General features: G+C 39.7%; 1 protein-coding gene across 1 annotated transcript; it reads right to left on the bottom strand.

The window, feature by feature from the left end:
* Window positions 1–596: 596 nt before the first annotated feature.
* On the bottom strand, window positions 597–21,580 carry LOC136163525 (guanylate-binding protein 2-like). Its single transcript, XM_065927955.1, has 11 exons — window positions 21,467–21,580; window positions 16,235–16,443; window positions 15,622–15,749; window positions 14,583–14,692; window positions 10,355–10,551; window positions 9,770–10,012; window positions 6,960–7,240; window positions 5,351–5,563; window positions 2,233–2,335; window positions 1,549–1,742; window positions 597–920 (listed from the first exon to the last, which is right to left on the bottom strand). Exons 2-11 carry the CDS (start codon window positions 16,422–16,424, stop codon window positions 663–665), a joined length of 1,917 nt encoding a protein of 638 aa, XP_065784027.1. The 5' UTR covers window positions 16,425–16,443; window positions 21,467–21,580; the 3' UTR covers window positions 597–662.
* Window positions 21,581–22,111: the final 531 nt, after the last annotated feature.

Here is a 22,111-nt window from a genome sequence, read left to right as displayed (position 1 = left end):
AAGAGGGAAAGAAACTTCTCTGTTTTTAAGACACTCTTGTTTTGTTTTTAAATAATATGTGCCCAAACCTAATTCTAACTGATATAACCTGAGTATACTGGCACAGAAGCTTAGTTATGAGCCCAGAGTTTCCTGTTAGAGTTTCCATTTCAGCTGTACCACTTAATACCTATACATCTTAGGTGAGTTATTTTACTTCCCTCAGTTTTCTTATTTATAAAATGAGGACATTGATATCATGTACTTCATAGTGCTCTTATGAGGACTGAATGAGTTAAGCCCATTTCTTTCCTAACACAAAATAGGTCTATATGTGAGCTGCTGTTATTATTAGATTTGCTGTAAGCTATACTTTGTTGATTGCTGGTGAATACTTTGAAAGAACTTGCTTTTTTATTTAAACTGCACTAATCCCAGTTATAGACATATAGTTAGGCCTGAGTAGAGAATTTTTGGATGATAGAATGACTAAATTATTGAATAAATTCTGCAAACGTTTTTGAGGGCTACCCACTGTGCTTCCAAGAAGCACTACCATGGGATGAATAGCAGATTCATCCCATGGTAGTCTGTCCTATTGAATAAACCCATAGTAGTCAATGAAAGCCACAGGCACCATTTACCCATTGCATTTTTGTTGTTCCCACTGTAGTTTGAAAGAGTCATATCAGCGAGGCCCCAGAAATGCTGATCAGTAGGTAATTTACCTGTACCCTCTTTCTGGGGACCTGGTGGTACTTTTCCTTCGGCTCATTCATCTTCTTAATAAATAGATAATAACCTCCTGGTTTAGAAAATGTTCCCTGCTTCACATCTTCATATAGAGGATGAAATATATCATCAATTAAAGCCATGCAGCAATCTGAGGATGCGTTCACGTTCTGTCTACAAAAGTCATGTCGCTTTGCTTCTAACTCGTCCTGTGAGGTGTAAAATAGCACAAGTGGTACCGTGAGCCATGATGAGGTTGTGAACCAAGGTGGATTACTGGGAAATGCTTCTCCTGCAGAGAAGGTGGCACATAAATATAACACACCCCTCATCATGTTGGGAGATTCTAGAAAACTGTTAGATAGAGTGTTGGTTTAAAAAATACATCTACTTCTCTTTGTTTTTATCTGAAGCTATTTTCCCCATGGTTTTTTTTTTCCTTTTTTTTTTTTTAGCTTCAGAGAATGAGTCTCAAAGCATAAACACTGCTCCATTTGAAACTTCTCTTTTTAAGTCCCTAATAATTCACCACACAATGGTTGAGTATGGCAGGCCTGCAGGAAGTTCCTGATTCCACGGTTTGTGACTTAGTGACACTCAACCTTCATGAAATGAGATTTCTTTGTTGGTAAAATGCAGGAAATTGTATCCATCTCATATATTCCCTGTCAGGATAGACTTCAATAACCAGAGATGGTTAGGGGTAGAAGCAGTAAGGGAATGAAATGTCTACCAGTGTTTGGGCTAGAACAGTCCTTAAACTGATATAATGCCCTAACTTTTAAGAGCTTTGATTCAGCACAGTGGAAGTAGAATGGAGATGCTACAGTTGAATACCTGAAGTTTAAGGGCTAGAACCCTCTCTTGGTCTGCTATTAACTGGGCCCTCTCCTTTTCCATCTTCTCAGTCAGTTGCTTCATATGTTCCTGATAACTCGCTTCTTTTTCTTGCATCATCTGTTGATACTTCTTTTGCATTTTCTCTAACATTTTCTTTGCAGCTTCCACAGCTTCAGACTTTATACGTTCCACTTAAGAAGAAAAATAAGCAGAGAAATATGAGAATCTTAAGTTATTTTTATAGCTTTATTTCTACTTTCACCCTTTTTCCTTGTTTGCTTGTCTCATGAAGAAAGACTCTTGTGTTTATTTTTGCACTGAGCAATCAGAATCTGACTGCCAGTGCAGGAGATGTGAGTTGGATCCCTTGGTGGAGATTCCCTGGAGGAGGGCATGACAACCCACTCCAGTGTTCTTGCCTGGAGAATACCAAGGACGGAGGAGCCTGGTAGGCTGCAGTCCATGGGGTCGCTAAGAGTCGGACACGACTGAGCGACTGCACTTTCATCTTTCACATTTCACTTTCATTGGAGGAGGAAATGGCAACCCACTCCAGTGTTCTTGCCTGGAGAATCCCAGGGACAGGGGAGCCTGGTGGGCTTCCGACTAAGGGGTCACACATAAGAGTCAGACACGACTGAAGCGACTTAGCAGCAGCAGAGTGTTTTCAGGTGTTCTCACCTTCAGTCTCTTCTTCCTTTTCTGTCAGCGACTGATCAGTCTGTCGAAGTGCATCAGCCACACCCTCTTTGGAACCCAAATATTTCCTCAGTGTCTCTTCTGTCTATTGATGCAGATCAAGTTAGAATTAGGAAATAGAGGTTATGGGTTAAAGGAAAACTTAGCAGTACATGTTTCAATTCAATTTCATTTTACCCGTTTTAGAATTTATTAATGAATACTATCTCAAACTGGCTTAAAACCCAACTCTAGATCCACCCTCAAATTTGCCTCATTCTCAGTCACCCCGATGTTAGAAATGTAATCAGTAAAGCTTATCTTCTAATTGTACGGATTGCAAACCTTGTGGCTGTTCTTTACATCAGCTAATGCAATTTGCTTTGGCTTCAAAATAAAGCCAGCAAGAGCCCATCAGTTGTAACATATTCCTCCCAAACACACTGGTCCAGGATAGTATCTCTTCTTGCCTGGACCATGGTATTAAAGATTCATAATTCGTGTCCTACTTCCTTCTCCTCTTGCTCCCCTACTGTCTGATTTCCTGAGAGCAGCTAGTGTCGTATCACTTTAAAAAAGATCACTTCACTCTGATGCACCAAACCCTCTGCTGATTTTCCAACTCTTTTCAAGTAAAACTGAAACTACTCTCAGGGCCCTCCAGGATACTACCTGGTTATCCTCTGGCCTTGAGCATCTCTTGACCTTACCTCCTGCCACCACTTTCTTTGCTCATTGCCCTCTTGCCACGTTTGTTGGACATAAACCAATTCATCCTTCTGGGATTTTCTGTTGTTTGAAGTTATCTTCTTCTAGATGCTCGCTTGGCTTACATCCTGACTTCCTTGAAGACTGTTGAAACAGCACCTCACCAGAGAGGTCCTATCTAAAATCTTGCATATAAAATAGGACCATGTTCCCTTCCTCTCCTAAACCTGTACCCTACTTTATTTTTCCTCTGTGCAATTTTTGTCTCTTTGATAGCAGCTTCTAGAGTCACCCTAATATTTTACTCCCCTTTGTTCATAATAATAGAACCTCATTTTTTTCCCACTCAGGGCACGTCATTGGCCATGATAAAATACTGCATTTTTTTTAGCCAACCTCCCTGGTAGCTGGCGGTGGCCATAAGATTAAAATTTGGTTAATACCACTTATGCAATGGTATTATATTGGGCTTTTTACAGATCACCTTAAAGAGACTTGATCCAGAGACATTTTCTGTTTTCCCCTTTTCTTCCCATCTGTAATATGGAAAGAATGGGTGAAACTCCAACAGCCATCTTATACCATGAATTGACCTTGAAGATGGAGGCTGGGTGCTAAGGTGCTGGAGCAGAACAGGAGAGTCTGGGAACAGCGTGATTGTGGAATTGTCATAGCAGCCTGGACCCCTCTGCCTTACTTCTTGTATATAAGAGAAAGAAACTTCTGTGTTCTTAAGGCACATTTGTTTTGTTTTTAAATAACATGTGCCCACAAAGATCTAAACAGACATTTCTCCACGAAGACATACAGATGGCTAACAAACACATGAAAATATGCTCAATATCACTCATTATCAGAGAAATGCAAATCAAAACCTCAATGAGGTACCATTACACACCAGTCATGATGGCTGCTATCCAAAAGTCTACAAGCTATAAATGCTGGAGAGGGTGTGGAGAATAGAGAACTCTCTTATACTGTTGGTGGGAATGCAAAGTAGTACAGCCGCTATGGAGAACAGTGTGGAGAGTCCTTAAAAAACTGGAAATAGAACTGCCATATGACCCAGCAATCCCACTCCTGGGCATATACACTGAGGAAACTAGTTCTGAAAGAGACATGTGTACCCCAATGTAGAGTCATGTGTACCCCAATGCTCAATGTAGCACTGTTTATAATAGCCAGGACATGGAAGCAACCTAGATGCCCATCAGCAGACGAATGGATAAGAAAGCTGTGGTACATATACACAATGGAATATTACTCAGGCATTAAAAAGAATACATTTGAATCAGTTCTAATGAGATGGATAAAATGGGCTCCATTGTACAGAGTGAAGTAAGTCAGAAAGATAAACACCAATACAGTTTACTAATGCATATATTTAGAAATTTAGAAAGATGGTAATGATAACCCTATATGCAAGACTGAAAAAGAGACACAGATATATAGAACAGACTTTTGGACTCTGTGGGAGAAGGTGACGGTGGGATGATCTAAGAGAACAGCATTAAAACATGTATATTATCAAGTGTGAAACAGATCGCCAGCCTAGGTTGGATGCATGAGACATATGTTCGGGGCTGGTACCCTGGCATGACCCAGAGGGATGGGATGGGGAAGGAGGTGGGAGGGGAGTTCAGGATGGGGAACACATGTAAATCCATGCCTGATTCATGTCAATGTATGAGAAAACCCACTACAATATTGTAAAGTAATTAGCCTCCAACTAATTAAAATAATTGGGGGAAAACATATGTGCCCAAACCTAATTCTAACTGATATAACCTGAGTATACTGGCACAGAAGCAAAGTTATGAGCCCAGACTTTCCTGTTAGAGTTTCCATTTCAGCTGTACCACTTATTACCTGTACATCTTAGGTGAGTTATTTTACTTCTCTCAGTTTTTTAATTTATAAAATGAGGACACTGATGTCATGTACTTCATATTGCTCTTATGAGGACTGAATGAGTTAAGCTCATTTCTTTCCTAACACAAAATAGGTCTATAAGTGAACTGCTATTATTATTAGATTTGCTGTAAGCTATAATTTGTTGATTGCTGAATACTTTGAAAGAACTTGCTTTTAAAAAAAAAAAAAAAAAACTGCACTAATCCCAGTTATAGACATAGAGTTAGGCCTGAGTAGAGAATTTTTGGATGATAGAATGACTAAATTATTGAATAAATTCTGCAAACGTTTTTGAGGGCTCCCATCTGTGCTTCCAAGAAGCACTACCATGGGATGAATCTGCTATTCATCTCATGGTAGTCTGTCCTATTGAATAAACCCATAGTAGTCAATGAAAGCCACAGGCACCATTTACCCATTGCATTTTTGTTGTTCCCACTGTAGTTTGAAAGAGTCATATCAGCGAGGCCCCAGAAATGGTGATCAGTAGGTAATTTACCTGTACCCCCTTTCTGGGGACCTGGTGGTATTTATCCTTCGGCTCATTCATCTTCTTAATAAATAGATAATAACCTCCTGGTTTAGAAAATGTTCCCTGCTTCACATCTTCATATAGAGGATGAAATATATCATCAATTAAAGCCATGCAGTAATCTGAAGATGCTTTCATGTTCTGTCTACAAAAGTCATGTCGCTTTGCTTCTAACTCGTCCTGTGAGGTGAAAAATAGCACAAATGGTACCATGAGCCATGATGAGGTTGTGAACCAAGGTGGATTACTGGGAAATGCTTCTCCTGCAGAGAAGGTGGCACATAAATATAACACACCTCTCATCATGTTGGGAGATTCTAGAAAACTGTTAGATAGGGTGTTGGTTTAAAAAATACATCTACTTCTCTTTGTGCTTATCTGAAGCCTTTTTCCTGATTTTTTTTTAGCTTCAGAGAATGAGTCTCAAAGCATAAACACTGCTCCATTTGAAACTTCTCTTTTTAAGTCCCTAATAGTTCACCACACAATTGTCCAGTATGGCAGGCCTGCAGAACGTTTCTGGTTCCAGCAATTTGTGACTTAGTGTCACTCAACCTTCATGAAATGAGATTTCTTTGTTAAAACACAGGAAATTGTATCCATCTCATAGATTCCCTGTCAGGATTATATGCAGTGGTATAAAGTGTTAAGCCCAGTGACTTCTCTGTAAGTGCTCAAAAGGGTCAATGATTGGTGGTACGTTGTTTAAAATAATAGTATTTTGGCATATTTTCTCAATATAAGGCTAATGAAGGTAATGGAGATTGTAATGCAGTTAATGTCTGTATGGAGAAAGCCTACAGAACAGCATTTTTACCTGCATTCAATTATAGAAGAGAACTTGCAAGTATCTTTGGTCTAAAAAACATTCATAGTCTGCTGACCTTCACTATTTACTTTCATCAGAACCCTTGAAAGCAGGAAGGTACGATTTGTAAAATTCTACCCTACAAGTCCGGGAAGGGATTGTCATCTGTCAAGTGATAATTTGTCATACAACAATCCTTCCTTAATTTTAAAGAACTCAGACTTGAGTCCTCAAATAGCATTCTAATGATTGATTTCTCTTTCTTGTCTTTCTGAATATTTATTGTCGCTTTACATTAAGCACAATATGTTTTTAGGGTTTTCACAAAGAAGCGAATCCTTCTATATTATTAGCAGGGAATATGAAAGCACTGTGTCTTTGACTAACTTTAAATAAAAAAATAAAGTAAAACAATCTTATGTAAATACAGTCTTACAGTTTACTTGTTTGATTAAAATATGGCACCTATAGGGTAGAGATTAACAGATGAGGATATTCTTAATAACCATAGTTGGTCATGGTACCATAGTCTCCAGGACTAAGGGTAAGAACAGTCTATTCTTTTAGTAAAGAGTGCAAATGAGTACATATAACTGAGGGCTGCTATCCCTGGGTCTGGGAGGACTACTTGTAGCAAGAAAGGCTTGTTCACATTGTTGTGTGGAAGACACCAATACAATATTGTAAAGCAATTATCTTCCAATTGAAAACAAAAAAGAGAAATGCCCAGATTTTTCATCCTCTCATTAACCAGAATAGCAAACATACCGCTAATTTTTTCTGAAACACTTGGTCCACATCCTTGAAAGAGTTCTTCATGAAGACTTCAATGGCCTCTTTCTCACTGGCCCTGTGCAGGTCCAGCAGCTCCTGGAGGGTTTCCGTGAGCAACTTCAGCTTCTGGCCCATCTGCTGGTCATAGTGGGCAATGGCCTTTTGCACTGCAGCCAAGTTCTCGGTCTCGGCCAAGGCCAGGACTGCATTCTCCATGCAGGGCAGATCCCCACTGCTGATGGCATTGACATATGTCTGCACCAGGCTCTGTAGACCTATGAAGGAAATTTAAAAAACAGTGACTAAGAGTTAGTGAGACAGAGGAACAAGCTGTGTTAGTTCGGTCCTGAGCATGCAAATTTAATCATTCTGAGTCAACTGATAGTGCACTTTTTGTGCTTTTCAAGTGTTACAAGCAGTAGTTTTAAGAATTTTAAAGAAGAACTGTGATGGGATATTTTGTTATACTCTAAGTTCAGTAGAGTTTGAAGCTTCCCTTTCCTCCTCCTTCCTTCGCCCAAATGGAAGCTATTGGAATGAATGGGTTGGAGAAAGGGTATTTTGCAGACAATATGGTAAGTCTTAATTTTTTCTTAGCCTTCCTGAATCTCCCTTTCTTTTTTTAATGAGTTCCCCCTCCTTTCTCAATTCGAAGTAATATAAAGGTCAAGGAGACATTTTAATTTACACAAGCACGTGTGTGTGTAAATGTAAGTGTACATGTGATGCATCTCACTAGTTCTGGGTCTGGCCTAAATAAGAGGGTCTTCCTAGATATTCTTTCAGCAGAGCTCCATGCAGTGTGAGCAATTCATCCAAGTTTGCCAGGGAGTTCTGGTTTTAACACTGGAAGTCTTACATACCAGGAAATCCCAGCCTTGGGGAACTGGAGTGGTTTGTGGCCCTATAACTACTAGTTCTTGACTACAATAAGATATCACCTCATACTGGTCAGAATGCCATTGTTCAAAGGTCTACAGATACCAAATGCTGGAGAGCGTGTGAAGAAAAGGGGACCCTTGTACACTGTTGATGGGAATGTGAATTGATGCAGTCACTATAGAGAACAATATGGAGGTTCCCTAAAAAATGAAAAATAGAGTCCTCTTATGATCCTGCAATCCTAATCTTGGGCATATATACAGAGAAAACTATTATATGAAAAGATGCATGCACACCAATATTAATAGTAGCACTAAAATAGTAAGGACTTGCCCAGTCACTTTAGTCATGTCTGACTCTGCAACCCTATGGGTTGTAGCCCACAAGACCCCTCTGTCCATGGGATTCTCCAGACATGAATACTGGAGTGGGTTGCCGTACCCACCTCCAGGGGAATCTTCCTGACCCAGGGATCAAACCTAGGTCTCCCTCATTGCAGGTGGATTCTTTACCACTGAGCCACCAGGGAAGCCCATCAGGACACAGAAGCAACCAAATGTCCATCAACAATGAATGGATAAAGACAATATGGTACATATATACAATGGAATGTTACTCAGCCATAAAAATGAAACAATGTGATTTGCACCAACATAAATGGACCTAGAGATCATCATACTAAATGAAATAATCAGACAGTGAAAGACAAATATCACATGATAGCACTTATAGGCATGTGTGCTAAGTCACTTCAGTCATGTCCAACTCTTTGTGACCCTATGGACTGTAGCCTGCCAAGGTCCTCTGTCCATGGGATTCTCTAGGCAAGAATACTGGTCTGGGTTGCCATTTCCTCCACCAGGGGATCTTCCCAACCCAGGGGTTGAACTCAAGTCTCTTATGTCTCCTGCATTGGCAGGAAGGAAAATCAGTACTAAATAATTCAGATCTAAACAACTTCATCCATTCTGGAAAACTATTCCTCCTCCATATATTTCTTTTAGTAAATAACATCTGTTCAAGTAGTTGCTTACGCTCAGAATCCTGGAGTCAGCTTAACACTGCCATATCATTTCTTCCACACACCCACATGCCTCCCATCAGCAAAACGCATGGATTTGACATTCAAAATATGTGAGGATTCTGTTTATTTTGACAGTCACTATTGCCACTATCTTAGCCTACATAGGCACCATTTATTAAAAAATATTGCAAGTACCATTCATCTTCTTGTTGCTTCATGTACATCTCTCCAGCACATTATCTATAAAACATTCTGAAGGACTGTATGAAACATAAATTACATATCTTTACCTCTTTGCCTGTCATTCCTCAAGATCTTTTCGTGGGCTCAGACTTTAACCTCTTTGAAGTCACCCAAACGTCCTTTCAGTTATGGTTCCCTGTACTTACCAGCGTTTAATCATTAGAGTTACATAAATTATTTAAGTACCTTTTGTTCCCATCATGTTGGAATGAGGATTATGCCCAGTGCTTGGTACATGGCAGGCACTCCTAATCAGTGCCTAACTACACATTTTTGCATTTATTAACAAGAGAATTGTGTTAAGCTGAGAGGCAAAGCCTCACATACATGGAATATTTGCCTTTTCCTGACTTTGTCAATAATATACCTCTCCTGGAAGGAAATTTCATAAAAAGGGAGTTGAGAAGTTGGTGCAGAATTCTTGGATTAGATTCTTGTTCTTTCTGTTTGTTCATCTGACTTATGTGAATATTAGATAATACCAGAAATAGTTTTAGTGCATATGTAAAATTCACAATGTGACCCTTGTTGTGTGCTTTCCTTGGCATCATTAGACTCTGTATTTGTCAGAAGTAATCCTCATGCCTCCCACTTCTGTTGTCTACAATGGGCAGTAGGAGAGTCTGGGTAAGGAAAGAGAGTAAGAGGGACTCACGAGGCCCATTGACTGTGATACCGCCTGAGAGAGTCTTGGCCTTGGAATGGCTGAGGATGTAGCAGCAGAAGTCTGCAACTTGTTCTCTGAATTTAGGGTTCAGATCTTCCTCTTGTAGCTGCTCCAGGTGAATAAGGTGCTTCCTATGAGCAGGGCGATCAAAGATGAAGCACTTCTTCTCTGGGAAGAACTTTCGGATACATAACCGAGGTTCATTAAAAGTTTTAGTTTTTTTATCATTTCCTAGAGGAAAGAAAATCAGAGGTTTTACAACTTCAGGCTACTTCAGATATATACCCTTCAACTTTGTAATTTGCACAAGTCCTATATAAAGAGGTAAAAATTACCTAATCATGGATCAGACCCAATAATTAAAGGGGTAGAGGAATGAAATTTCTTTCCTGCTCCAAGAAGGAAGTAACTTAAAATTAGATCACACTGATTTGTCTAAGAAATGTTTCATTTCCTCTAATAGAACAGCCAAGATAACAAAGTTATAAAATTATAATTTTCAGCATCTACATTGAAATGGTCATTCTGATACTGTTTTCTCTTTTTTTTTTCCCAACCATAAGTCCTAGTAACCTTGCTTTAGCTTCAGTGAATTTTCCAGGTACTCATCAGCAGTGATGGGCTGTCCATCTACTTCCAGTTCCAGGGAGAAATCTCTCAGAGTCCACACAAAGTCTGGAAAAAAGCTCACAAAGTTGGCTGAGTCTTGGACCTCATGTTTATCAGGTGAGGATTTTGCCCTGATTCGACGTGTCAGCTCTGTCACATAGCTGGGATTCTAACATAGGAAAACTGCAGAAAAGGACTAACACCTTTTATGCTATACTATTCCCCAAAGCTTATCTAAAATAATTTTTCTTAATTAGCTCATTCATTCATTCCACAAACATTTATTGAGCAGTTACTCTAAACCAGGAATTGTCCTAGGGACAAACAACATTGTGATGAGACAGAAAATGCTACCATCTACATTCTAGTGAGGGCTTCCCTGGTGGCTCAGAAGGTAAAGAATCTGCCTGCATTGCAGGAGACCCAGGTACAATCCCCAGGTTAGGAAGATTCCCTGGAGAATGGAATGGCAACCCACTCCAGTATTCTTGACTGGAGAATTCCATGGCCAGAGGAGCCTGCCTGGTTACAGTCTATGGGGTCGCAAAGACTCAGACACAACTGAGTGACTAACACACACACACACACACACACACACACACACACACACACATTCTGGTGAGGGGGGACAGATGATAAACAAGTAAACAAAAATATAATAAACCTGAGATTTTGAAATAGTTGCCTTGAAGAAAAATGAACCTCAGCTAAACTTTAGAGAATAACTGTGTGTATCTGTGCATGGTGCTGGTTTATGTGGTAGCTCAGGTAAGTTCATTCTGAGGTGATCATTGTGCAGAAATCTAAGTGAACTGAGAGAAGCTGCCATGTACTAATCCACCAGAGAAATCTCACTGGCAGAGGAAATAGCTCCTGCAAAACCTCAGAGGGGAAACCGTTGAGTGTGTCTAACACATAGCGGGGAGGCCAGCGCGGCTAGGGCAGAAGTTCTGGAATAGCTAGGGTTCAGACTATGTAGGCACCGTAGGCCATAGAAAGTGTTTGAATTTTAATCTAAATTTAATGGGAAGGCACTGAGAAGCTTTAAATTGAGAGGGGAATATGACCTGATGTTTGTTTTTAAAACAAAAACTGGCAGGTGTTTTGCCTATGAGAGGCAAGAGAGAAGAGAAAGAGAAGGTTAGGCAGTTTAGAAGATAACCCAGAGGAAAGAAGATGGAAGCTTAAACTGAAATTACCATTGAAGAAGTGGTGGGAATTAGCCAGCCTGGGCAAATACCTATGGCAGGAGAGCTGACCAGACTGTGAGTAATAGTTTGTAGGAAATAAAGAAAGCAATTGCCTAGGATAAATACTAAGCTTTTGATCCAACAATCTCTATGAGTGCCATGGAAATTTACTGTGATGTTGAAAGAGTGCTTCTGGTCAAAAATTTAAGACTTTTCCAGAGATAATCCCACACACATATGTACACCTTATCTTTGACAAAGGAGGCGAAAATATTCAATGGAGAAAAGACAGTCTCTTTAAGTGCTGGGAAAACTGGTCAACCACATGTAAAAGACTGAAACTAGAACACTTTCTAACACCATACACAAAAATAAACTTGAAATGGATTAAAGATATAACTGTAAGACCAGAAACTATAAAACTCTAGAGGAAAACATAGGCAGAACACTCGATGACATAAATCACAGCAAGATCCTCTATGACCCACCTCCCAGAGTAATGGAAATAAAACCAAAAATAAACAAATGGGATTTCATTAAACTTAAAAGCTTTTGTACAATGAAGGAAACTATAGGCAAGCTGAAAAGACATCCTTCAGAATGGGATAAAATAACAGCAAATGAAACAACTGACAAAAAATTAATCTCCAAAATATTCAAGAAGCTCATGCAGCTCAATACCAAAAAAGCAAACAATCCAATCAAAAAGTGGGCAAAAGAATTAAGCAGAGATTTATCCAAAGAAGAGATACAGATGGTTAATAAACACATGAAAAGATGTTCTACATCACTCATTATTAGACAAATGCAAATCAAAACCACAATGACGTATCATCTCATGCCAGTCAGAATGGCCATCATCAAAATGTCTACAAACAACAAATGCTAGAGAGGGTGTGGAGAAAAGGGAACCCTTTTAGACTGTTGGTGGGAATGCAAGCTGGTACAGCCACTATGGAGAACAGTATGGAGTTTCCTTAAAAAACTGGGAGCAGAAGTGCAATATGACCCAGTAATCTCACTGCTGGGCATACACCCCAAAGAAAGCCAAATTGAAAGAGACACATGTACTCCAATGTTCATTATAGCACTATTTACAATAACTAGGACATGGAAGCAACCTAGATGTTCTTGGCAGACGAATGGATAAGGAAGTTGTGGTACATATACTCAATGGAATATTACTCAGCTATAAAAAGGAACATATTCAAGTCAGTTCTAATGAGGTGAATAAAACTGGAGCCTATTATACAGAATGAAGTAGTCAGAAAGAGAAACACAAATACTGTATATTAATGCATATGTATGGAATTTAGAAAACCAGTAATGATGATCCTATATGGAGGGCAGCAAAATAGAAACAGATGTAAAGAACCGACTTTTGGAGTCTATGGGAGAAGGCCAGGGTGGGATGATTTGAGAGAATAGCATTGAAACATGTATATTACCATAGGTAAAATAGATGGCCAGTGCAATTCAATGCATGAGACAGGACAACCAAAGCCGGTGCTCTGGGATAACCCAGTGGGGTGGGGTGGGGTGGGGTGAGAGGAGGGAGGGGAGGTTCAGAATAGAGGGACACGTGTGTAACTGTGGCTGATTAATGTCAATGTATGGCAAAAACCGTCACAACATTGTAAAGTAATTATCCTCCAATTAAAATATATTAATTTTTTTAAAAAAGAATCCCCCATATATTTCTACTTCAATAGTGTCAGAAGCATGATATTATTCAATTCATTATAGTCACTTAAATATTTAAGACTTTTGTGATGTTTTTGCATGTTAAGTTTGAGATGTTTCTTACACATCTAAATGGAGACTTGTAATCAACTAGATACACAATTTTGTACCTGAGAGTGTGGTCATGATTGCTCATACAAATATTATGGTAACTGACATGGTGCTAGTAAAAGTCCGAGGCTGGATGAGATGGACTAGCAACTAAGAAAAGAAGAACAGAAGCCCAAGAATCAAAGAACTACCATACTTAAAGGCCAAGAAGAAGCTGAAAGAGAACATGAGTTTTAGAGGATACCAAGGGTTTGGCAATGGATATTGTAGGGGAAAGTCATCAAATATGACTGAAGTTTTGTCCATTGAGATGGACCCAGACAAATGAAGTACGCTCACCCTCTTCTCCATCTTTGGAATGTGCACTGCACTTGCCTTCCCCATGCTGGAAGCTGCACAAGGACAGAGCCTCCTTGAGATAGTAATGTGGTACTAAGACCATCTGGACTGTGTACTCACCGGGTCCAGCTTAGGCATCTAAAAAGACTTTTAAAATTTGACCGGTGGATGTGGGAACATGTTAGTCTTCCGGTCACGTAAGAAAGGATACCTAAGTAAATTCCCTTGCTTATTAAACTTACCAGCTGCCAGTCTCAAGTGATCTGCCATTCTCTTTTGTCTCTCCTTACTGTCTGGGTGAGCTTCCCAGGTGGTACCAGTGGTAAAGAACCCTCCTGCCAATGCAGAAGACTTAAGAGACATAGGTTTAATCCCTGGGTTAGTAAGATCCTCTGGAGGAGGGCATGGCAATCCACTGCAGAATTATGGCCTGGAGAATTCCTTCGACAGACGAACCTCGTGGGCTTACAGTCCTTAGGGTCACAAACAATCAGACGTGACTGAATCGACTTAGCGCACACACACACACACACACACACACACACACACACACACATGCTGTCTAGGGACTGGGGTCAGCTTAAGATTACACACAGGAAGACCCTGAGGAGATTGTGACCCCAAAATATGAACTCAGATAGGAGGCATACAGAACCTTGTGCAGCTAAGTGTCTGAGGATGATGTGTGATCAGAAAGGCGTGGGCTTCTGGTGGTGACTGAGGTAAACAGGGATGGTGAGCATAAACATAATGGGGTTCATTAAGAAGGGGACTCCTGAATTCTTCTGCAGTGGACCACCACTGTAACTGGTGACAAAGTGAAGCTGTTCTTTTCCTGATTTCATGTTGTCTATTCACAAAAAGGATACTGTAGTTGGTCCATGGCCTGCTGATTGATGGTTCCTATGCTGTTGTATACAAAGGTGCTGCTCAGGAGAACCGCCAGGGCAAAGATCCAGGAGTCATTCTGGTTGTCTCCCTAGAAGTCATTGGAGAAGCCACACCAAGTTACTAAGAGCACATGATTCCAGTTCAGATGGACAGACTCTGAACCCAGCTGTCTCTATTTGGAGACACATTAATCATTTCCCTATGCAAAGTTTTATCCATATGTACATGATTTTAAAAACATAAAATCAATGGTGTAGTGAAATTTAAATAAGACTTTATATAACTGCATATGAACGTGTAAATCAAATAAGCACTTGATCAGGTAATAGAATTCAAACCTATCTCCTGAACTGTGATTATGATTTTCTGTTCCCATGATATGTCATGATGAAGCACTTTTTAGACAGTAGTTAAAATGTACCCCTTTAACAAGAGTTTTCTAAGACTTCTAAGAGTAGTGATGTATGATCCTTTATGAACAAAGCTGTTGTTATCAGGTCTTATACTCTGCTTCTCTCACTAATTGTACAGCTGTGGATAACACTATTTCCACCATCTTTCTGGATTCTCACTCTGACAAGTGAGACATATTTATAAATTTTCCAGTTAGGTTTAGACACACCTTCAGTAGCTTTATCAGAATGTTTTCCTACAATATGAAAGGAAAATGACTTTAAAAGTCATTAGTCATTATTTTATGAGTTACAAAAAAATATCAGTGGGTCTTACTGACCACTCTCAATGCTTATATGTGTGGCTAAGATATGCAACAATTCTTAAATTAGCCCATTATTCTTATACTTAGCGTTTAGTGCTCTCACATAAATCTCACTTTGGATTGCTTCAAATTGTATTTGAGGTCAAATCTTGAGCACAAACCAGTAAATAAAATAAAATAAAAATATAATACATTAATAGTATATATATATGTGAAGTACAATTCAAAGGGTGGGAAGTGACAGTGCAAGAAGGGCTACTGATTTGACGTAAACAGGATTAGAAGATTTGTTTCTTTACCTTCTCCACATCCCCCAGGCCCTCGGTATCAAGCAGAACCAGAGCGTGGTCTGGCTTCTCGGGATGAGGCATACACCACATCCAGATGCCCTTTGTATGTGACTGCACCGTGGAGCCCAGAGAGAAACCTGCAAGAGGGTGTGGGGAAAAGAGAGGATGGATTTTTAATAGCAGGTGGGTTGGATCTGGAAATTGAGAGTTTAGTTAATAAAATCAAGGTTTAAAAAAATAAATGAAAGCATAATCAATATTGATCTTAATTATGAGAAAAAGAATTTAGAACATTCAGTACAAACTGAAATATTTCTATTACCTTAGAGATCATTATAAGCTTGATGTTAATCCACATACATTTTAGTAAATTTCTTATTATTAACTATGCTAATTTCATCTGTAACTACCGTACTCCTTTCAGAAAGGCATGTTTATTCTCTAAAGAGGAAGTTAAGGCAAAGTGGGAAGAAAGAGTCGACTCTTGTCCTCCAGCACAGGATGAATGTTAGAAACCCATTCCTCCCAGGCCTCTCACTTTCTCTCCTCACATCACTGTGCTGCGTGCTGGGAGGGTGGTTGGACAGAAGGGACTTTCCTGGGCTCTGCCCATGTCACTCACCCTTGTTCTTCCCAGCCAGCTTGTTCATCAGGTAGGACTTGCCCGTGCGGTAGAGGCCCACGATAGCCACCACCACAACGGGCTGCCTGATGGCAGACAGGATCTTCGCAGTTACTGGATTAACCACCAGTCGCCCATTGATGTTCTCAATGAGGCACTCTGGGGCTGGCATGTGGATCTCTGAGGCCATGTCCAGGGTGTCTCCTGATCTTCAAGGGAAGAGACGGCATGGAAACCAACATTTAGTCAGTGAGCTGAGTGAGAACTCAGTTAGTACCAAAATTTGATTTTCTTTTTGAACTTTGTTCCTTGCGTGCTATAAAAAGCCCCATGGCCTCTTTAAGCTTGTCCTGTAGACTAGCCCACTAGTTCTCTTTAAAAATAACTTTATTTTGAAGGAGCTTACCCTTACACAAAATCATACATTGGGTACAGAGAACTTCCATATGCCATTTCCCCAGCTACCCTATTATTAATATCTTATGTAACCACAGACAATGATTGAAACAGGACTTTCATATTGAAACAACACTATTAACTAAGCTACACACTTTCCCCCACGTCATCAGTTTTCCTTTTGCCCAGTTGTTTTCCTCCTAGCTTTCCCTTTGTTCCTAGTGTCCTTTTCTGACCCAGGATGCGATTCAGGATCCTTTGTCGCATTCACCCATTACCTTTGCTTAGGCTTCTCTCATCATTGGCCGTTCTTCATCTTTATTTTGTCTTTCATGGCATTGTCGTTTTAGAAGTGTATTGGCCTGTCATTTTGCAAAATATCCCTCTGGGTTTTTCTTATGGTTCCTCGTAATTAGATTGAGGTTATATTTTTTCTTTTTTTGGCAAGTATGCCGTGGTTGTGATGTTCTGCCAGTCTCAGTGTATCATATCAAAGGTTGTGTGATGTCTATAGAAGATACTCTGGGGCTGTGATGCTAACTTTGCTCACTTACTTTAGGTGTTGTCTGCCAGATTTCTGCACTGTAAAGTCACAATTACTTCCTTGCAAGTTAAAAGGTTAACACTGGGGCATATATTTTTGAGACTGCAGATATATTCTCCTCAAAGTTTCATATCTTTTTTTCAGTGCTGATTTTAACACTCACTAATAATGATTCTTGCTTGTAACAGTTATTACTGTGCTGCTTGACTGTAGGCCTTTTGTACTTCACCATTCCTTCAACATTAGCTGAGGTTCTACTTCAAACAAGAGCTGTCCCTTCTTCTCTATTTTTTACCCTCATTTAATTATTTATTTGTATCAGTGTAGACTCATAGATATTTATTTTATTTTACTCTGTGAGGTTTAGTACTTTACTACCATTCCCTTGTGTCTCAGCAGTAAAGAATCCGCCTGCCAAGCAGGAACATCAGTTTCGAATCCTGGGTTGGAAAGATCCGGGAGAAGGAAAGAGTAACCTACGCCAATATTCTTGCCTGGAAAATCCCATGGAGAGAGGAACCTGGTGGGCTATAGTCCACGGGATCACAAAAAGTCAGACACAACTTAGTGACTGAACAACAACAACAAAATTGTTATTTACTTATTGCTTAATTTGCCCCAGATTTGTTCTTTGAGAGCTTCTTCAGCCTGGCCCCGGGGTGATTTGGCCATGCTTCCGTCATATTCTAAGCACTTTTTTACTTTGTGGCACCGCAAGGTATTCCTGGTCCATCTTGTTCTTTGCCTGAGTCAGCTCTAGATCTGACCATTTCTCCCAGAAACCTGATTCTTTTCTTTGGATAACAGAACTGTGATGCCAGGATATAACACTAGGTGTGCACCTTACTTCCAGGTCCCCTCAGTGGGCCAAATAAAGAAATACGTATGTGAATACTAGCACATGTAGATACATCTATATTTACTTCTTTCTGTATACAACCTTAATTTCCTGCTGATGTTTTTAATTGGAGGATAATTGCTTTAAGATGTTGTGTTGGTTTCTGCCATATAACAGCATGAATCATTCATAAGTATATATATATATCTCCCCTTCCTCTTGAGCCTCTCTCTCACCCCACCATCCCACCCCTCTAGGTTCTCACTGAGTGCCAGGCTGGACTCCCTGTGTTATATACTGCTCATGCTTCTTATTGCAGTTCAACACAACAGGAATTACTCAAGCTTTACCTTTCACCTCCATACCCTGACTATGAAAGCCACAACTATTATTATCATAAATTTGCTTATGTGCTCAGTCCTAGTATATGTATAAAATAATTTCAAAATTGCTAATCTATATCTCGGTGACAAATAGATTTACTAATTAAAGTGCATTATTAAGATACAGTTATTTTTGTCTCTAGCCTAATATATATAGCTAAAATACTGTATTCTAAAATTCTTAGATTAGTTCTTTCCTTCCTCATCCTCTTGAGCTGTTAGTTTATTCATTTGTAACACAGTCAGTTTCATTTGTTACTATTTGTGCTTCATTTAGGACTCCCCCACATCTTGGTTGGGCTTCTGTTGTAGCTCAGAATCCTCCTGCGGTGGGAGAGATCTGGGTCAGTCCCTGGGTTGAGAAGATCGCCCAGAGAAAGAAATGGTTACCCACTCCACTATTCTTGTTTGGAGTATTCCATGGACAGAGGAGTCTGGCAAGCTACAGTTCATAAGGTTGCAAAGAGTCGGACATGACTGAGTGACTAACGTTTTCACTTATTTCACATCTTGGTTTATTTTAGTATGTAATTATTTTTTGAGTATGTGAAATATTATGTAGTTCTAAGAGTCAAAGCTTTCCGAAAAAGTGAAAGTGAAAGAAAGTGAAGTCTCTCAGTCGTGTCTGACTCTTTGCGACCCCATGACTGCAGCCTACCAGCTTCTCCGTCCATGGGATTTTCCAGGCAAGGGTACTGGAGTGGGTTCCCATTTCCTTCTCCAGGGGATCTTCCCGACCCAGGAACTGAACGCAGGGCTCCCGCATTGCGGCAGATGCTTTACCTTCTGCGCCACTAGGGAAGCCTACTCCATTAAATGTATATACCATAGTTTACTTAACCACTCCTATGTGTGAGCACTTAGAATGCTTCTAGTGTTTTTCAATTATAGTGCTGCAATGAATAACCCTGCTTTCATTTTGTTGCAGCTGTTTCTACAGAACAGATTTCTGGGAATGAGGTTGCTCTGTCAAAAGGTAAGAGTATATACTTTTGTTGCTTATTGCCAAATTCTTTTCCAGAAGAAGGGTATACCAGACTGCATTTCCACTGGCTCAGCTTGTATCAGATTTCCATAACATGGAGATTTTTTTCCTTGTGTCTCACATCTTCTGACTTCATTACAAAATTTCCTTTCAAAGCTTTTAACCTTCAAATTTTGAGCTTTGGACAGGACACCCTGAGCTGTCTCACCTCAGGCATATATAAGAGGCAGCCTGCATCTGGGGAATATCATGTCAAACATTTATATAATGTGAAACACATGCCATCCTAACCCAGTCTTGGACCTGTTTTCTCCCAAGTCTATTCCTGGGCAAGCTCTGGATCAGACTGAGACTCAGGGTCCCCAGTGGCTTCCTCCTCTCAGGGAGAGGCACTCCTGAGCTGCCACAGCCCACCCTGTTTAGCGACTCACTGGTTCTTAACTGTTGATCTGCATCTGAATTCATGTGTCTTCACCCAAGACTGATCCCTGTAATCTGAATCTCACTCTTTATGACAAATTGAAATTACAATGTAAAATCACAGTTCAGACATACAAAATTCGAGTTGAGTGCCATTAAGAATTTAGTCTAAGATACGTCTTAGTACCATGGAAAGCTTGAATTTTCTCTGACCTGTATCACATCTAAGGACACCATCAGCTGTATTTGGGACAATATCTGCTACCTGCAACTTTATGGTTCAGGGTTCCCTCCTCCCCCCACGCTGTGGAACTTTAAAATCATTTCAGGAATTTAAACCAGTTTAAAATCAATTCAGCAACCAATTCATGTTCTTACTTTTTGCCTTAATTATAATCCTTAATGCACAATTGTAAATAACTGACCTTAGTTTTGATCTTTATAAACTTTTTCTATTTTGTAGTCAAGAGGAACACAAGTTTTTAAGTGCTTCTTGAACTCGTCTCCCAGGCTGCAATCCTAATAAACCTTCAATAAAACGCCTCTTCATTTTAATCAGGTCATCGTTTCTGAAATTTTTGTTAACACTCTACATTTCACTCAATTACGTTACCAGATTTTGACCTCCTGTGTTTGAAGATTGATTCTTTATTATCTCCGCACATATCAACTGGCATATTGCTTTTGATTACCTCAGGTAATGAAACTATTCTTATGAAACATGATCTTATAAATGATCATGTTTCTTCTCTGAACTCTGTTCTATATAAAGTATTTATTTGCATGATTTTAGTCATGACCTCTTTAACCAGGACTTGATGCTTTGATAATTTTATAGCATTGAGAGAAGTTGAAGTTTTCTTTTAGTAATGCCTACTTACCTTGTGAACTTCAATGTCTCAATCCCTATAACTGAAAGTGATCATGATAAAATTTTATTAACTTTTTGAGATACCAACAAAAACAAAGGGATGCTGGTTTTTATTTTTATCCTATAAGAAAGCATGATTGCTTCTATTATAGTTGATTACCTCTGACTTCTGGCTGAAGGGTGGAATCTTATATGATGCCAGTCTTGCCACCTATCTGGCTTCCCAATTCTCTAGGGATGGCTAAAACAAAAGCTTTTTTTTTTTTTCCTGTGATAGTACTGTACTCATTTCCTCTTACAACAGTGGTCCACCAGGACCACTGGCAAGAAGATTGTCTGGTTTTTAACATAAGACATGCACTTTTATAAAATGAGAATCAATCAGTTACTGACCAGAGAAAGCGGCTGCACAAAGATTTTGTAAGCTCCTAAATAGCAATAACCTGTAGCCTTTTTTTGTAGACCCCAAGTTCTAGCACATGGAAAGTTTCCAATAAAGACAGAAGTGAACTCTGAGCTTTAGTTAGTGGATTTTATCAAAGAGAAGACACTTTAATAAAGTATCAAGACAGAATCTTGAAGCATCCCCGGCTCTCAGTTTAGACTCTGCCTTTGCTGGAACCTAATTCACCACAGAGCTCAGCAGTGGGCACTTAGAGGACACCCTGCCGCCCAACATCAGACTTTCATCTGAACTCATGACAGATCAGGCTCTGCCCAGCCTGTCTTGGTATGATTGCTTTAGAGAAAGTGTGCTGCTCCTGTAAATCTCTTCCCACCCAGCCTCAGTCTTACCTGGTGGAGAGATTCTGTAGAGGTGAGCAGAAAGCTGCCTCAGCTGGAAGGTTAGAAGAGCTTGTTCTCTTTGTTTTTCTTCTGAGTTTAGCTGTGCTGGTTTCACTTTTCTTTCTCACTGGCAATTTGGGCTTTATTTTTATCCCTCCAATCTCCTGGCACTTCCAAGATTTTCCTCAGACACCCGATGATAAGAAAGCAAAACTGTTGGGCAACGTCTGCAAAGAAATAGACAGCCCTGAAACTGAAAGTAGAATCTAAGGCTACAAAGGGACTGCAAGAATTGTGCTAGTGAGAGAGCGTGACACGATTTCTCAACTGGAATCTTCACATTTTATAATTAGAAAACGTCTTAGAGAATGCTGCAAAGAAAAATGAGAGAAAGATCCATTGGGCCAATTAAAATAATGCTGTTTATTTCTTGTTTGGAGACAGTTTGAAAAGTATTAGGATGAAAAAACCTAATATAACAATTTTCTAGGGCCAATTAGATTCAGTCACACTGTAGCTGGTTACTCGTGTTTAATGAGTGAGGACTGTAAGTTCTCCGGGGGGAATGACTGTGTCATACATTTTTAATTATCCATACCTAACCCTAGTACTGGTGCTTAGTGCTTAATAAGTAATAAAAAATGAGGTTAGATT

The sequence above is a fragment of the Muntiacus reevesi genome, chromosome 1 (assembly GCF_963930625.1).
Source record: "Muntiacus reevesi chromosome 1, mMunRee1.1, whole genome shotgun sequence".
NCBI classification, from domain to species: Eukaryota; Metazoa; Chordata; class Mammalia; order Artiodactyla; family Cervidae; genus Muntiacus; species Muntiacus reevesi.
This window is presented reverse-complemented; position numbering and strand designations above follow the sequence as displayed.